We start from the raw sequence: 18,622 nt of genomic DNA, 5'->3' as shown, positions 1-18,622 counted from the left end.
TGGCATGCTACCTATTGAGATACCAGTATTCCTAAAGAGATTACTGGAGGTAAATTAAAAGGATAGTTGTTGAAAGGACCACTATGGGAGGTTGAAAGGACCACCTGGGAGGTTGAAAAGACCACTATTGGAGACTGAAAGGACCGCAATGGGAGGTTGAAAAGGACCACTATGGGAGGTTGAAAGGACTGTTATGGCAGGTTGAAAAGGACCACTATGAGAGATTGAAAGTACTGATATGGGAGGCTGAATGGATTGCTGTAGGAGGTTGAAAGGACCACTATGGGAGGTTGAAGGGACCACTATGGGAGATTGAAAGGACCACAATAGAATTTTGAAAGGACTGCTATGGGTGGTTGAAAGGACTGCTATAGGAGGTTGAAAGGATCACTATGGGAAGCTGAAAAGACCACTATGGGAGGTCGAAAGGATTGCTATGGTATGTTGAAAGGACCACTATTGCAGGTTGAAAGAACTAATATGGGAGGCTGGAAGGACCACTATGGGAAATTGAAAGGACTGCTATAGAGGTTGAAATATATAATCTGCCATCAGTAGCTTTGTTTAAATGAAGAAGAAAATAAACCTTTAAAATTATAATAAGCTGACCCTTTTGGAGACACATATTTAGTCAAGATAAATGTCTCAGCGGCAGATTCAGCCACCCCTCTCCCAACTCACCCCCACCCCTTTCATTCAAAGTCTAGATTTATTTAAGTCGCTAACTGACAAAATTAGTCATCAGATAAGAAATGAACCTACTCCTCTAAAAACTAAAATCCCTTGGAATTTTGTTTTAATCTGCTCCTTTGATTGTATAAATACTTGATAACTTCATTAAAAATAAATGTTGTGCATTCAGGAAGCTTTCCTCTTAATTAGCATAATTGATTAGTCCAGGTAATTCACATAATTAGTAACTTACTATAGTACCATTTTATTAGAATTTTACTACAAAAAATGCTGAACATTCTGATGTCTTATTCTCCTAAAGTTACCAAATTCTTTAATTTTTCAATCATTTTAAACACTGTCATCTTCTATATAAGTCTACAAGATTTTGTTGGAAATAGAATATACGGAAAGGGGATCTTATGAAATGAAATGGATCTTATTGAAATGGGATCAGTTGAAACATAATCTTATGGAAATGGGATCTATGGAAATATATTCCTATTGAAATTGAATCTATTTTTGACAATGAAACAATGTAGATTGTGTAATATTTGACTTTGATCCTATAGGTAGAAAGTGATATTGATCCAGGATTACAAATCAAGACATACATTGCAATATCACATATAAATATTACACATTCTATTTCATGTTCCAATTTCCATTAAATTTCTTATCTTATGAAGGCAAGGGATCATATTCATTAAAACTGTATGATCTGATGTATTTTCAATGGTTTAAATAGAAAAAAATGATAGAGGCAATCATTGCAATCAAGATATCTATTCATTATCAATTATTTTCACTGTACATGTAATATGACCATCTACGATTTTGCTGATAGGAATACGTAAATTATTATTGAATGCAAAATTTGGTTTAAATTATTTTAGTTCACACCCTACTGGTATGTTTACTCTATTGTTAACTGTATAATATTGATTTATTCCACTCTAAATACAGAATATAAGATATTGTGAAAAATGAATCTTTGAGCTGATTATCTTTATTTCGTTTATATTTCTAGCCAAACATGATAACATATTATAACTCTGAGCAAATAAACTAACAAATGTGTCAGTTATTTCTAACATACTAAGAGATAAAGGACAAATGATTTTGGGCTTGAGTGTAATACCTTACACTGAAATGGATTCTCAAAAAAAAAATGTTTGTCATTTTCATGTTAAGACAGACAAGCATGGGGCAAAAAAGGCCGCCACAGGCTGTAAACTTTTCCTTCTCTTCGAAATCCGATATAGCATATTATCTTGTCTTTTGAAAGGTAGACAATGACAAAGCTACCTTTTGCCTTTCTGCATTGAGGGAGAAAATCACAAACAATTGCATTTAAAAAGCATGGAAAATATGCATGGGCTTGTGGCATTCTTGTCTTTTCTTTCAGACTCAATGGGCCCAAAATAAAATGAATCCAAAATGATATTAAACACCATATATACTCACCTATAATTCGGATCCAGCTGCAAGTTGCATAGACCCAGATCTGCCATTGCAAAATGTGCTGGTAGATCTGGGTCTATGCAGTTTGTTAGAGTTCACAAAAAACATAGACCTGATCTGCTGGCATATTCTGTGAAGTTAGAGTAGTGTCTATGATGTTTGCAGTCGAGTTTCATTTCTAAGTGAATGTAGATGGTAGTAAGGGAATTCAGCTTTATACAATGATTTATATCAACTGCAATAAATAGGTGCATAAAAAATACACCTGTGCATAAAAAATACACCTGTGCATAAAAAAAATGTGATTAGGATGTAAAACTTCTTTTAGTTTCATTACTATAAAATCTTTCCAAGAAAGATGATTTTGGTTTGGTTACGTGAGGTTTAATGCCATTTGTTTGGCACAATATAGGCTATACATGGAATCCAGTATATTTGTTGGCAGAAAAACCATCAACCCATGGTAAGCTACTGGTAAGCTTTCTCAGATACCCACATTGGTCAAGTCCAAAATTGAACCCCACATGAACACAGGTGAGAAACGAGTCTCCTATAAAGGCGAGTGCCTTGGACTAATTGGACACATGGCCACCCTAAAAGAAAGATGAAGCAAAGGCCAGAGGATAATTACAGGATTTGTAATAGAACATGTGAATAAATAAATCTTAACAGAAAACAGTATTTGTGACAAAGTGACTTTATGAACAATAAAATGTGTAGAAAATTCAGGATTTATGGTGTTTTTGTTTTTTTGCAATTTTATAAAGAATAATTTTAAATTTCTTTATTGCAATTCATATCTTTCCCAATATATTAGATGTTGTCATATGTGTAAGCTCTCCACCAGTGAAAGCAGTATTTTCTCTGTCTGTGTTGTTGTTTAGTCCATCCCCAAAATAAGACAAGATGATAGTCAGTTGAAAGTGACTCGAAGCTTAAACAGTTCAAAATTAATTTGATGGCAACAATGAGTTGGCAGTTTAATGTATCAGAAATAGACCATAAGTGAATTGGTGACATCACACTATATAAGTCACGTCAATTTTCATTGTCAAATGTTTTAGATTAATCAGCCATAGTTTGATTTGAATACAGTTTTGATATTTTTCATGCACTTAGCATATATACTCATTTAAAAATCGAGTCAACTGCACAGTAAACAAATCAACCATTGTATTACACACTGGCAGATCAGTAATCAATAGAACAAATGAACAAATACCATAATGACCACAGCATACTTGCTGACACAAGAGTACATCACCATAAAGACCACAGCATACTGGCTGATTCTATAGTACAACACCATAAAGACCACAGCATACTGGCTGATACAAGAGTGCAATACTATAATGATCACAGCATACTGGCTGATACAAGAGTGCAATACTATAATGATCACAGCATACTGGCTGGGGGCCCCGAGTGGCCGAGTGGTCTAAAGCGCTCTCCGTTACGGATCACTGCCATCTCACCTCTGTCTGCGCCGGTTCAAGTCTTGGATTCAGCCAATGTGGGTATGTGAGAAAGCTTGCCAGTAGCTTCTCGTGGGTCGGTGGCTCTTTTCGGGTCTTCCCGGGTTCTTCCTCCACCAATAATACTGGCCGCCATGTATAGCCTATCGTGTGCTGAAAAATGGCGTTAAACCCCACAACAACAACAACAATAAAAAGCATACTGGCTGATACAAGAGTACAACACCATAATGACCACAGCATACTGGCTGATACAAGAGTACAACACCATAAAGACCACAGCATACTGGCTGATACAAGAGTACAACACCATAAAGACCACAGCATACTGGCTGATATAAGAGTACAACACCATAATGACCACAGCATACTGGCTGATACAAGAGTACAACACCATAATGACCACAGCATACTGACTGATACAAGAGTACAACACCATAAAGACCACAGCATACTGGCTGATACAAGAGTACAACACCATAAAGACCACAGCATACTGGCTGATATAAGAGTACAACACCATAAAGACCACAGCATACTGGCTGATACAAGAGTACAACACCATAAAGACCACAGCATACTGGCTGATACAAGAGTACAACACCATAATGACCACAGCATACTGGCTGATACAAGAGTACAACACCATAAAGACCACAGCATACTGGCTGATACAAGAGTACAACACCATAAAGACCACAGCATACTGGCTGATATAAGAGAACAACACCATAAAGACCACAGCATACTGGCTGATATAAGAGAACAACACCATAATGACAATGGCATACTTGCTGACACAAGAGTGCAATACTATAATGACCACAGCATACTGGCTGATACAAGAGTAAAACACCCTAAGTAAATTTCCTTCATTATAAAAACTGGAGAAACTTCCTGATTTCTCTCTATTAGACTTTATTGTTTTATAATAGGCAGTCCAGTATTGCCATCTGATTTTGCTGGGACTCACTTGTAAATGGTTGAGTCATCCATTCCCTGACTATTGGAAGAGTGTTATGTGCAGATAATGACAAAGAAAGATTCTCCTCAGATTAAAAAATTATATTTAATGCCGATTTCTTTTCAATAAATGTTATAAGCTTCATAGTGTAAAATTACTATAGAACAGAAAAGCATATTTTTTGCATTAACAATTTTTTAAACCCCCCCAACATAAACAATGAAATTATTGGCTCCTAAAACTCTGTCCTGCCCAGTTAACAAATATTCAGGGTCCAATGGACACATATCTCTGAATCCTAGATTTATCCATGATGATATTCCAAGGAACTGTATAGGTAGGTACCAAGCTATACCAACAGATATCCATCTACCTGATGAATTATAATAAGGAAGACACATGTATGGAAAAATATTATTTCTTAATTTTTTTCTTCAAATCCTTTCAGAGAGTCATGTAAAAGAACAAACAACTTTCAAAAGCACTGAAGAAAAATGAATACAAATAACACCACTATGAACATCATGTGCAGCATAAAAAGATACATTTCCAATTATTCTTATCAATAACTAATAGAATCATTCGATCCAACACTTAAGGTAGATTTTCTTAAGATAATTGCTTCCTTCCTATGCAAAAATCGGCCTTTCTTAAATTACTTCCTTTCTCTAACAATTAAGCTGTAATTTCCTTTGGAGAAGTTAACTTCATTCAGTCTTGACGTAAATAAGTAGGTTCAAATTTAAAATATAACTTTGTGAAACAAAATGAAGACAAGATAATTGGATTCATAATTTCTTTAATTTGGGAGGAAATCAAAATGTACAAATGGTGTTTAATTCTTCTATTTAATAGGCAGAATAAAAGAAAGAAACAAAACATGTAAAAAAGTAATGATACCGGTAGTGTATCTTTCAAAATCTAAATATGACAATTTTTTTTCCTTTTCAGATTATTTATTTCACAAGAGGTATGGAAAAGATTTGCTTTCCAAATGAACAGCATTCATTCATAAAATTTTCTTGTGCGATACATATCTTTATATTCTGCCCATAATTTTCTCACTTTCAAATGATTTTATCAGCTAATCGTCAGGAATACGCTGAAACAAAGCAAAGTCACATCAAGGAATGCTATCAGGATGAAATAGACAATTTTTACGTTGGATAAGGCGTTCCTGACTATTAGCAATTAAATAGTGCAGAGATATGAGACATACTTTGTCAATACCCTTTGAGGTCATCCCACTGCACAGCTGTAAAAGGCTCACATCAAACCAAACAATGAGTCCCCCATCGTGAACGATCTCTGAGACAAAGATACCGTGGGTCATCGCTTGCAAACAATTGCTTTTGCAAACTAATCTAGCAACAAAGATCCGCACTGACAAAACATTATCCGATCTTGTGGGGTCCATCTAAAGGCTGGTATTTATCTACCTGCTTTGCTGAATAAATCTGTCATGCTTTATTGTTGTAAAGAATGGCCCATATTTAGGCTTTTAAATGATAATTGTAAAATGTTAAGTAATGTTTTTTGACTTGATAAATTATTGTAAAGCTTAGTACTCTCATGTTGGTTTTCCATAATCTACTGTTTTGCTTCAAGACGCTAAAAGAATGGCGTAGGACCAGCACAAAGAAAAAGCTCAAGAAATGAATTTTCTTTATCTTGTATCTAAAGTGATCAATTTATATTTGAAATATGATTTAATTTAATAAACTTTACCCTGCCAAACAATTCATACATATACCCATTCATGAAGTTGATTTGTAAATAATTTTTATACACCAAAAACCTATATAGATCTATAAATGTATACATATTACAGTGGCTGTTATGGATTTTGATTTTCAATGGATTGTGATGGACTGTTTGTGAATAACAGTGTTCATTTAGGAATAAAATCACTAGTAGCAACAACAAAGTCTTGACAGAAGTGTTTCAATTTGCAAGCTGTCATAATTCATCAATAATTATATTGATCATTGAAGCAAATTGTTTTATGATTATTTTGGTCATATCTTTTCTGCAATAGCTGGTTTTTCTCTTTGGTCTGAGAAAAGGTTATCATTATTATTATTATTATTATTATTATTATTATTATTATTATTATTATTATTATCATTATTATTATTATTATTATTATTATTATTATTATTATTAATATTATTGAAGGACAAATATATCAAATAAAAAGCAGGAAAATTAGCTTCAAGTATATAGAGATTATTTATGATATGAGTCAATATATAATGCTCTGGTATAATTAAAGTTTTGCAAATTTGATACATAACATATATAAAACATAAATTTTGTTATGAAATAATTACTACTGTAATATAATTTTTATTATCTTGTATACAAGTCTACACTGCCAAAATATCTGGAAATTTAATGTTCTTGCCAATTTACACAAGGTTTATGCTTGCAAAAACTGCTGAGATTTAAAGTCAGCCATGTTTTCAAATGACTAGAAAAATTAGAGAAAATAGATGTAAGGATCATAACTCAAATATAACTGATATTTTTTCAGGATTTGAAAATCTCTCCCTTTTTTATAATTATATTTACATATTTCTTTTGCAGCACAAAAAGTTATTTAAGATATTTTAGAACAAAAGAATCAAACTAATATGATACAGTTATGTTCTCTTCTTTCACCCATCAGGTTTTTTTTAAAAATCATCATAAAAAGTTTGGAGTCAGAAATCACTTAATTTTCAGAAAATCCATAAATTCTCTATTCTGTAATTTACAAATCTGTAAGACAGGCTGATAAAAAATGTTAGCAAAAAGGAGACAAAGTTTAAAGTAAATTAGATTGTAGTATTTTCAATTCCATTTTTAGTCAGAAAACACTGTTTGGTATATTTCCTGAGTAATATAAATTAACTACAATATTTGTCCGAAGAATAAAAATTAAAAACTATGATGTATTTTATAAAAAGTATGTACATAAAGCCTTAGCTTGTTGATTTGTAAAATAGCTAACATCAGGCAACAACAAAATACTGTTACATGTATCTATATGTAGATGTTTTATGTGTCTCATACAGTTGTTATTGTCCAATAGAATTTTCCTGTGATGATCCCTCATTATTAAGCCTTCCAGTATACCGATTCCCCGCTTTTAATGTGGGAATGATTACAAATCTTATCAAATTGTACAGTGATCCATCATTATCAAGCCTTCCAGTATTGTGATTCTCCACTTTTAATGTGGGAATGATTACAAATCCTATAAATTTGTACAGTGATCCCTCATTATCAAGCCCCTGAGTATACTGGTTCCCACATACAATACAGGTAAGATTACAGATGTTATCACATTGTACAGCAATCCCTTTTTAACAAGCCCCTGATTATATACTGATTGCCCACTTTTAATGCAGGCATGATTATTGATCTTATAAAATTGTACCATGATCCCTCATTTTTAAATCACCCAGTATACCACTGCCCCACCTATAATGTGTGTAGGGTTACAAATTCTATCATATTGCACAGTGATCCCTCATTATCAAGTCCCACAGTATTACCACTTCCCCACCTGTAATGTGGGCATGGTTACAAATCCTATAAATTTGTACAGTGATCCCTCATTATCAAACCTTCTAATATTGTGATTCCCCACTTTGAATGTGGGAATGATTACAAATCCTATCAAATCGTACAGTAATCCCTCATTATAAAGCCTTTCAGCATAATGCTGCATGACTTAAAATGTCGGTTAGCTGATGATACAGCATTAATGTTAAATTCAGGATAAATGTTTGGACACATTATTATAACTTCCATGAATATCATAATTAACAAGCGTAAGTAATATGCTATTATGTATAAAACTAAACGGTACTTTTTTCCATGACTACTGGTAGCCAGCAATAAAAATGCCATTCAGATACACATTCTTAAGTTTCTGTAATTAAAAAAAAAAGAGGAAAATATTTTCTTTGTGGAACCGATTAATAGAAATATTTTGCTGAATTGTTTCACAACAGTGATTGGGGGGGGGGGGAATAATCTTTTGTTCAGTAAAACTTCTTAAACTATAGAATTATACAATATCTATCCCCAGGTATTCCACCACTTCACAGATCACAAAGCCTAAGTCAAAATGAAAAATAAATATGCAAAATTGCTACTTAGGCGTGAAAATTATTCAGGCTATTGACATATCAATACAAACATGCATTACAAATTTTAGATGTCGTCCTCAAGTGTATTTTGCTTAATCAAGGCAACAAAAGTCTTTCGTAAAACAAAAATCTAGATGAAACATTTTGAAAAAAACTGAAATTGCTGTTAAAGTCTGAAGGTCTAATCAGATTATTTACATATGGGTGCAAATAAGCGTACCAAATTTATTTCTTCTACATCATGCATGTCAGGTGTCAAATTTTGAATAAGTATTGAACCTTAAAATTTAATGCATTGAGCATTAAAACTCTTTATCACATTTAAGCCAGAAAAGTCTTTATGAAGGGTCACTTTGAAAGTTCTTCTTTTCACCCCATGTCAGTGTTAAATTTGAAACGCCACCATCTACGACTCATTGAGATTTGACCAGGGCATCACAACGCTGTCCTGAGAAAGTAAACATTTGAGCTAACAACTATAACATAGTCCAGAGATTCTAAGCTGTCCAAAATCTGATGAAAGAAATGATTATCTTGGGAAAATTTAGGAACCGCTGCATGCGATTGGTCAGAGTAAATTAAGGTGTACACTTTAGAAGTAATGTGAATTTAAAGTGATGACATTGGTAAAAAATTCTTTAGTCTAAAATTTCCTGAGAGAAGAGCAGTTGGGCTCTGAGGAAGCCTAAAAAGAATAGTACTTCCCTTGTTAAACAAGAAAAAGGGACCAGGTTGAATTGGAGTTGCCCATATTAATTGTTCTTGATTAAGTGTTGTTATTTTTTTTGTCTAAGGGGGCTCATGTTGCATTATTTCTTCCCAATAGTCCTGCTCAGTTCTCTGTTGATATTCTATCTATCCACTCCCACCGGGCTATAAAATCTAGGAAGGTCATCCTCTAGATAATGTCAGCCAAATCCAATTACCCCCCCCCTTAGGGTGACATTACAATGTAGTTGTTTAATTTTGTCCAAAGGTAACCAAATTCTGTAGGCAAGAGCCCTGATATTGTCTGTCTGGGTAGCTGAAGTGTGTCAGCTTGTGAAACCATGTTTGTGCACATAGTGAAACTCTAGTGATGAAAGTAAAATTACATAGCCGCTACATTTTTTATTAATGTTCATGTGATTTCATCTTTTATTTCTTGAACACAGGTATATATGATAATAATAATAATAATAATAATAATAATAATAATAATAAAGACTATTTTCAATTAGTTACAAATGAGAAACTAATCTACTTTGAGGCCCTCTATCATGTACGTAAAGACACAAGATATACACGTATGTCTGTTATTGCCTGCCTCCACATGTCTTGTCTCTGAAGTCATAACTTGGAAACCATTCAGATCTTCACCCAAGGGAGCTGTGGTGTCTGAGAATTTAATGCACTGGGCACATGACAGGAAAGCCGCATGTTTGAGTCCCACCACCATTCTAATCAATTTGGATAAATTATTAAGTTTATCAGGATTTTATTTTCAAGGTCATAAGTTTCTTCAAAAGCAAATTTTAAAGTTCTTCAGGAGGAAAGAATGCTTTGTTTTTAAAAATTACAGGGTACAAAGTAAAAAAAAAAATTACTTTTTACACTAAATTTGTGAATAACTGATGGCACTGAATATATGAAATGCCCAAAATAATGATAAAATAACAGTAAGAAAAGTCTTTAATATCACAAAACAAAGTTTTAGTGTTTGGCTAATGACACAAGATGGAAGCAGGCATGACCAGATCTGTGAATCAAACCCTGTTCTCCTACATAGGAGTCTAGCACCCTACCACTGGTAACTACAAGCTAATCTTGTAAATAAAATTATATTATACAACTCTGTATTAATTTGAAGTATTACTTGTTTTATTGTTCTTGTATATTTTTCTTCAGTTTATATTTAAATCTTTAATTACAAACCTTAACATAAATTAGTTTGCTATTCTTATAAAAATACTATTGAAATTTATGCATCATTTGTTCTAAATCTACTGGGTTGTTTTGAACATTATCTGCAAGGGGAAGAACTCTGCATGCATATACATAGATACATACATGCATGCATGCATACATACATACATACATACATACATACATACATACATACATACATACATGCATGCATGCATACATACATACATACATACATACACACACACATAGATACAAAAACCTGTAAATCTTATATGGTCATCTACCTATAAGTATAAAAAAGCCTTCTATATTTCATTTGTCTATCTCAAGTTTAAATTACATCTGTCTACCACAAGTGTTTTCGCTCAGTGAATAAAAATATATTTATATCGGAGATGTTCAAGCATAGAAACAAAATGAAAATCTGACTAAACAGTATGAAAATCTAATCAGGAAATCTACACATAAGTTCAAAATAGCCAATCAATTTTCATTTCTTTACCTTAAGGTCATCTATATACAATTAAGCCACTAAATTTAATTTGTCTAGCTCAAGTTATTTGCTTAACTGTTGTAAATAATGGAGGTGTAATACAAAGACAATATAAATAAAACAAAAACCCCACAGGCCTTGGAATGATGGGTTGGAAATAGGATACAAAACATCCAGGCCTTGGGGATATGCCTTGGAAATATGAGACAAGACTGCAAGGCCTTGGGGATATGCCTTGGAAATATGATATAAAACCTCCAGGACTTGGAGAGATGCCTTGGAAATACGAGACAAAACTATCAGACCTTTGGGATATGCTATACAAAATTTTACATAAAACCGTTAGGACTTAGAGAGATGCCTTGCAAATATAAGACCTTATGTAACTACCATTTGGAATTCCATCTTCTAAAGTGAAAAAATTGATGCTGATAAAAACAATGTTTAGGGAACTGATTTACCAAAGATTTAAAAAAACAAAAACATTAATGCAAATAGAAGACATTACAGTATTCATTTTCATGGGTTTCATGGCACTTTAAAAACATTATTAGCTGTATATAAAATGGTAGATAAGTGCCTTTTAAAAGCACACAATAGTGCAGTTGGCCCTGGCTGGCCTGGGTGGGTACTGAACCTGAGACTCTTGGATTTAGGAATCTGACACCCTACCAATGAGATACCATTTGCTCACACCTTATAATGAAGTACATTATATGTATAATTTTACAACTACATAATATAATGGATCCATGGCCAAACCTGCACTATAACAAGGTATTTGTGATAATGAGGGACCCTATACCAAGGGAGTGCTGTGGCTGAAAGGTAATATAAGATTTCATTTTCGTATCAAATATGGCCATTTGTGAGTCATTATTGGCTGAATATTTTTTCATTTTTGATAACATGAAAAAACAAAATACATAAATGGTAACTGACATATGATGTTCCTCTGCAAGTGTGTATAAATAAAAATCATGTTTTTAAGAGATGAAAAAAATATTGGCTCTGTGGATTTGATGTGTGACTAAAAATTGCCGTCTGCTTCGAAAAACAATTATTCTCAGTGACTAGAAGAACAGAATTGAAATGTCACATACTTAACATCCATAATGAAATATTTTTTACCCAAGATGCAATAGCAACCAACCTTGTTGGAATTCTTTCAAGGATTAATTAGTCATATTGATGTAACCCAAAACAATACTTGAAAACAATGTCACCCAAAACATGGGCCCACCCATAAAAGCCTTCTTTTTCTTAGTTCTAATCAATAGACAATGAACAATTTGTATTTGATATGTTGATAAAATCTAAGTGCTCTTTAGATGGCATAGTCATGAAATGTATGACAGATCACATCCTTATTTGAATTTTTTATTGAGTATTTGGACTTATTTTAATTATTGTCGCTCATAAAGTAATTTTGGCATATCAAATTTTAAGAAATATATACATCATACTTAGATGACATTTTTAGAATGTCTCATCTTTCACTATTCTAACTGATGCCTATTTTCAATGCAGTGTAAAAATTATTTTTATGCTTGCTCTTTTTTAATACCATTTGAAATTATTAGAAAGTATGATTTTTTTTGTGAATTAAGCAAGTGAACAAAGTGAACAAAACATTTGTCAAAAACTGTATGTCACAAATACACTGCAATAATTAAGATCATAAAATATGAATGTCGCAGAATCTTGAAAATCATAATGCTTGGTTCTCTACTGAAATGTGGAAGTCTCTAACTTAAAGTTAATTTCTGTAGAATTCATCCACCATATATTTAATCAAATAGCAAGGTTTTAAGTCCAGCTTTGTACAAAAACACACACCCCAATTAGAAAATCAAATGTTCTCATCACAATTCATTAAACTTTTCCACTTTATATATATATAATGTATATAATAATAATAATAATAATAATAATAATAATAATGCTATCAATGATCCATTTCTTTTAAAAATCTGTGACACTAATCTTCTGGTATAAACGGTACTCAATTTCTATCAGATGTTTTTGTACATTGGTCCTTTTACTCAAAGTGAATGAATTCTGTCAATCTTACTCTGTCCAAGTTTTTATTGAAGAAAATGAAAAATGTTTCCTTATCTCACAATCAGAAAATAATTTTTAACAACATTAATTATTCATGTTTGAATGTGCAGGTTTTTTTTCTACAACTGGGCCAAACAATGTGATGACAAATTATCATGAATAGAACTGAAGTACCATGACAATGCAAACAGAATTCATCATCCAAATATGCAATTATTACAACAACTAGAAACGGCATTTTGCCATAATCAAATAACAAAACCAGAAGTGTGTAAATATTTTATGATTCTTAAATGGTAAATCAGACATTCTTGCATACCCCAATGCACAGACATCAAATGTGGCTTTGTGACTAATGGTTATGTGGATATTTGATACTTTTGTCAATGTACATGTTATGTAATATGAAACAGTAGAGCTTATAAATGCTTTATTCCTTCGATGGAATAGAATTTATTAGAAACAATCACACTGCTCACTCATATGATTCAGAAATGCACTAAAACTATAAGGATTCTATAGAATGTTTTCACTTTGATTAAGATAAGTGATTTGTCCTCCCTTGAGAGAGATATTTTACAAGGTAAGTGAAAATTACTTGTGCATGTTTTTCAAACAGTTTTCTAACTGTGAAATGAAATAACCTCCCTAGATGCCCAAAATCTTCCACAGCCATTGTCTACAATCCAGTAATCACACAACTGAATGAAAAATCCACGTCCAAAGTCCAACAAAATAATTTGTTCAAAGTTTAAACTGACATTCATATCATTATACGGCAATATGTACTTAATTCCTTAAGAGGATTGTGTAAATGAAAATCTCCTGTGTGCATTATTATGTCGTATTTTATGACATACTTTGGACTTTTCAATTCTGTTTGGCTGCAATACTACTCCCTTTTAAAATGTTAAACAATGACAGCAAGAATTTCAATATTGTGATGACATTTGTTTTTTGATGTGCAGTATTATGATCTTCTTCCAAAAGTCACATTCTGATCTGATTCAAAAGTAGGTCACAGTGATCTGAATTTACAGTACCTTCATTATCAGTTGGACAGAGCTATAATTAGGTTCTGCTCCTGTATTTTAGGGGCACTGCTAAAAGAAGGCAAAGTGCAAGGCAAAGTCTACAACTTTCATCTTATTGGATTGGCTTTTATACCACTAAAGTCATGTGACATCTGAAGGAACAACTTACGAAAATGACTGCTTCTGTGTGCTCATGAAATGAACTTGAAATAACATAAATCACACTAATTTGGCCTGTTCTTAATATACAGGCATACATTTTCACAGTGTAGGCATTACTATTATGACATATATATATATATATATATATATATATATATATATATATATATATATATATATATATATATAAATTAAGTTACTGATTTATTTTTTATAATGTACATTGGAAGTTCAGAAATCAAAATGGCCATGCAAGGATAGAAATTTTCTGACAGATGCACATCAGAAGTAAAGGCCTTGCTGCTTACTCTCAAACCCCAAACCACCCATATCATTCAGACATAAAAATAACCATACAATTGCAGGTTCTTTTCATTCTCCTTAAGACATACACATTCATTTTTTAGTAACTGAGATTATCAAAAGGGGAAAATCTGGTGAATACCTTCACTCCCTTCAAACTTTTAACCCTGAGCAAAAGTGCAAAACTCTGAGCAGGAAGAAAATGAATTCTGTTTGATGAATGAATGGGAAAACTTTGGTCTTTATCCTTGTCACATCATCAAAATTCAGATAGAACTGCAGAATAATTTATGCCCTACTGCAGTCTCTTGAAATTGTTCTTTAATTTCTGCGACATGATTTTTTTTATTTGGGACATAGGCGATATTACAGTGGCCTGTTTTATATCTAATCTGATAATAACTATAGTCCCATAAAATTGTTGTTCAATTTTTTATATTATTTGTGCCCGTTTAAGTCAACAACCCCACAGTTTGGTTCAAAGCTATTGGGAGCAGAAAGGAAAAGTAGTCTTTTGATCCTCTCCCAAAGCCAATCTTCAAAAATATAAGAAATGGACAAGGACTTGATTAGTCTTTTATGATCCCACTGCAGACAACCAACATTTTCAATGTAGAAATATCTGAACATATGGCCAGTCTATTCAAAATGCAAACTTATAGCCAGTCTATTCAAATTTGAACTTATAGCCAGTCTAATCAAAATATGAACTTATAGCCAGTCTAATCAAAATTTGAACTTATAGACAGTCTATTCAAAATGCGAACTTATAGCCAGTCTATTCAAATTTGAACTTATAGCCAGTCTAATCAAAATTTGAACTTATAGACAGTCTATTCAAAATGCGAACTTATAGCCAGTCTATTCAAATTTGAACTTATAGCCAGTCTAATCAAAATTTGAACTTATAGACAGTCTATTCAAAATTTTAACTTATAGACAGTCTATTCAAAATTTTAACTTGTAACCAAATTCTATTCAAAATTTGACAGTCTATTCAACTTTTTATCTAATAGCCAGTCTATTAAAAATTTGAACTTATAGCTAGAGTTTATTCAAAATGAGCAGGTGCGGGATTCATGTCCATTTTAAAAAAATGTTCTAAAAATCCCCCAACCGAGTGAAAATCATGCATGATATTTACAATCCCTACTACCATTACTGTGTTAAATCCTGCCTACATTTTGAAAATTCTCTCCCACTTTCCAATGGAGTGGGGATATGCCCCCTAAATTTTCAATTCTAGTATAGATCATGAGAATTATTAACAATGGGTATTACCTGCTAGCAAAGGGTATTACCTATTAGTGGAGGGTATTACCTATTAGTGAAGGGTATTACCTATTAGTAATGGTAATACCATTAGTGCAGGGTATTACCTATTAGTGAAGGGTATTACCTATTAGTGATGCATATTACCATTAGTGAAGGATATTACCATTAGTGATGGGTATTACCTATTAGTGATGGGTAACACCATTAGTGAAGGGTATTACCAGTAGTGATGGGTATTACCTATTAGTGATGGGTAACACCATTAGTGAAGGGTATTACCAGTAGTGATGGGTATTACCTATTAGTGATGGGTAACACCATTAGTGAAGGGTATTATCAGTAGTGAAGGGTATTACCATTAGTGAAGGGTATTACCATTAGTGATGGGTATTACCTATTAGTGAAGGGTATTACCTATTAGTGAAGGATATTACCATTAGTAAAGGTATTACCTATTAGTGAAGGGTAATACCTATTAGTAATGGTAATACCATTAGTGAAGGGTATTACCTATTAGTGAAGGGTATTACCTATTAGTGATGAGTATTACCATTAGTGAAGGGTATTACCATTAGTAATGGGTATTACCTATCAGTGATGGGTAATACCATTAGTGAAGGGTATTACCTATTAGTGAAGGGTATTACCTACTGGCAATGAGTATTACCTATTAGTGATTGCTATTACCTATTAGTGATGGATATTACCTATTAGTGATTGCTATTACCTATTAGTGATTGCTATTACCTATTAGTGATGGATATTACCTATTAATGATGGATATTACCTATTAGTGATTGCTATTACCTATTAGTGATTGCTATTACCTATTAGTGATTGCTATTACCTATTAGTGATGGATATTACCTATTAGTGATGGATATTACCTATTAGTGATTGCTATTACCTATTAATGATTGCTATTACCTATTAGTGATTGCTATTACCTATTAGTGATTGCTATTACCTATTAGTGATGGATATTACCTATTAATGATTGCTATTACCTATTAGTGATTGCTATTACCTATTAATGATTGCTATTACCTATTAGTGATTGCTATTACCTATTAGTGATTGCTATTACCTATTAGTGATGGATATTACCTATTAATGATTGCTATTACCTATTAGTGATTGCTATTACCTATTAATGATTGCTATTACCTATTAGTGATTGCTATTATCTATTAGTGATGGATATTACCTATTAGTGATTGCTATTACCTATTAGTGATGGATATTACCTATTAATGATGGGTATTACTGAACAGTATTGGTATTACCTATTAGCAATGTATTAAATATTAGAGATGGATATTACCTATTAATGATAAGTATTACCTATTAGCAATTGGTATTACCTATTAGTAATGGGTATTACATATTAGCAATGGGTATTACCTACTATTGATGGAATTACAGACTTACGACATCAGCAACAAAACAATAAAAGCACATCTGTTCTCACAGTGATGTCACAAATACACCAGAATTTTTGCACAAATATTAAAGTTAATGTCTAGAACCATATTTCTACCCCCGCCCCATAAGTCCAGTAAATGGGAAACTGCAGGTCAAAGTTTGAAAACCACAGGTCCAAGGACAAGATAATGAATATCTCTGAACTTGGCACAGCTCTGAAAATTGAACAATAGTATGTGACTACACAATTGAACTGTCAAGACATATTATGGTACTTCCTTTTCATGTCACAACATATTATGGTACATACTTTCCATGTAAAGACATATTATGGTACTTACTTTCCATGTAAAGACATATTATGGTTTGCACTTTCCATGTAAAGACATATTATGGTACATACTTTCCATGTAAAGACATATTATGGTACATACTTTCCATGTAAAGACATATTATGGTACATACTTTCCATGTAAAGACATATTATGGTACATACTTTTCATGTAAAGACATATTATGGTACATACTTTCCATGTAAAGACATATTATGGTACTTACTTTCCATGTAAAGACATATTATGGTACTTACTTTCCATGTCAAGACATATTATGGTTTGTACTTTCCATGTAAAGACATATTACGGTACATACTTTCCATGTAAAGACATTATGGTACATACTTTCCATGTAAAGTTATGGTACTTACTTTCCAAAAACTGGGTTGAGCTGTTTTGAGATGTAATTCTCTTTGTCATTGATCGTGGTCCCTCCCAAGCGAATCACCAAGTAGGGATCGGCTTTACCGTTAATATCAGCTGGATGCAAGTCATTTGCCTAATTAGTAAAAAATAAATTAATTACTTAGTATGAAACAAATATGCATGGATTCATCAATAAACATTTTGAAGATAGTTTCCAGAGCTTGTGCAGTAAAAGTGAATATGAAATTTGAAATATATTTACTCATGTACAGCGTACTCTAATGGTCCACTGAAAGCTACCAATACACCAAGTAAAATTACAACTAAACCTTTAACCTTTGTGCATCATTTCAACATTTGTTAGAATTTTCTGATATCTTCTATTCTGTGCAAATTAGCTTTCAAGTCTTGCATACTGTACATAAATGTGACTTTCATAGCTTAAAAAAAAAAGCCAACACAAAAATGCTGAGCATGCAAAACCTCTATATCATGGTTTCTAAACCACCAAAGTATTGTTACTATTAACAAATTGTTAAT

At 32.5% G+C, this 18,622-nt stretch overlaps 1 protein-coding gene across 1 annotated transcript in view; it reads right to left on the bottom strand.

Moving 5' to 3' along the window:
* Positions 1-18,622, bottom strand: part of LOC149807887 (otoferlin-like) — a 480,268-nt gene that overhangs the window by 100,026 nt on the left and 361,620 nt on the right. The window contains exon 36 of the mRNA XM_089962251.1: positions 18,088-18,215. Coding sequence (XP_089818377.1) covers positions 18,088-18,215 — 128 coding nt within the window. The remainder of the gene's footprint in view (positions 1-18,087; positions 18,216-18,622) is intronic.

Source organism: Sinohyriopsis cumingii, chromosome 1, assembly GCF_028554795.1.
Source record: "Sinohyriopsis cumingii isolate HCF-2022 chromosome 1, ASM2855479v2, whole genome shotgun sequence".
Lineage (NCBI taxonomy): Eukaryota > Metazoa > Mollusca > Bivalvia > Unionida > Unionidae > Sinohyriopsis > Sinohyriopsis cumingii.
Note: the sequence above shows the minus strand (reverse complement) of the source record. Positions and strands in the feature narration are given on the sequence as shown.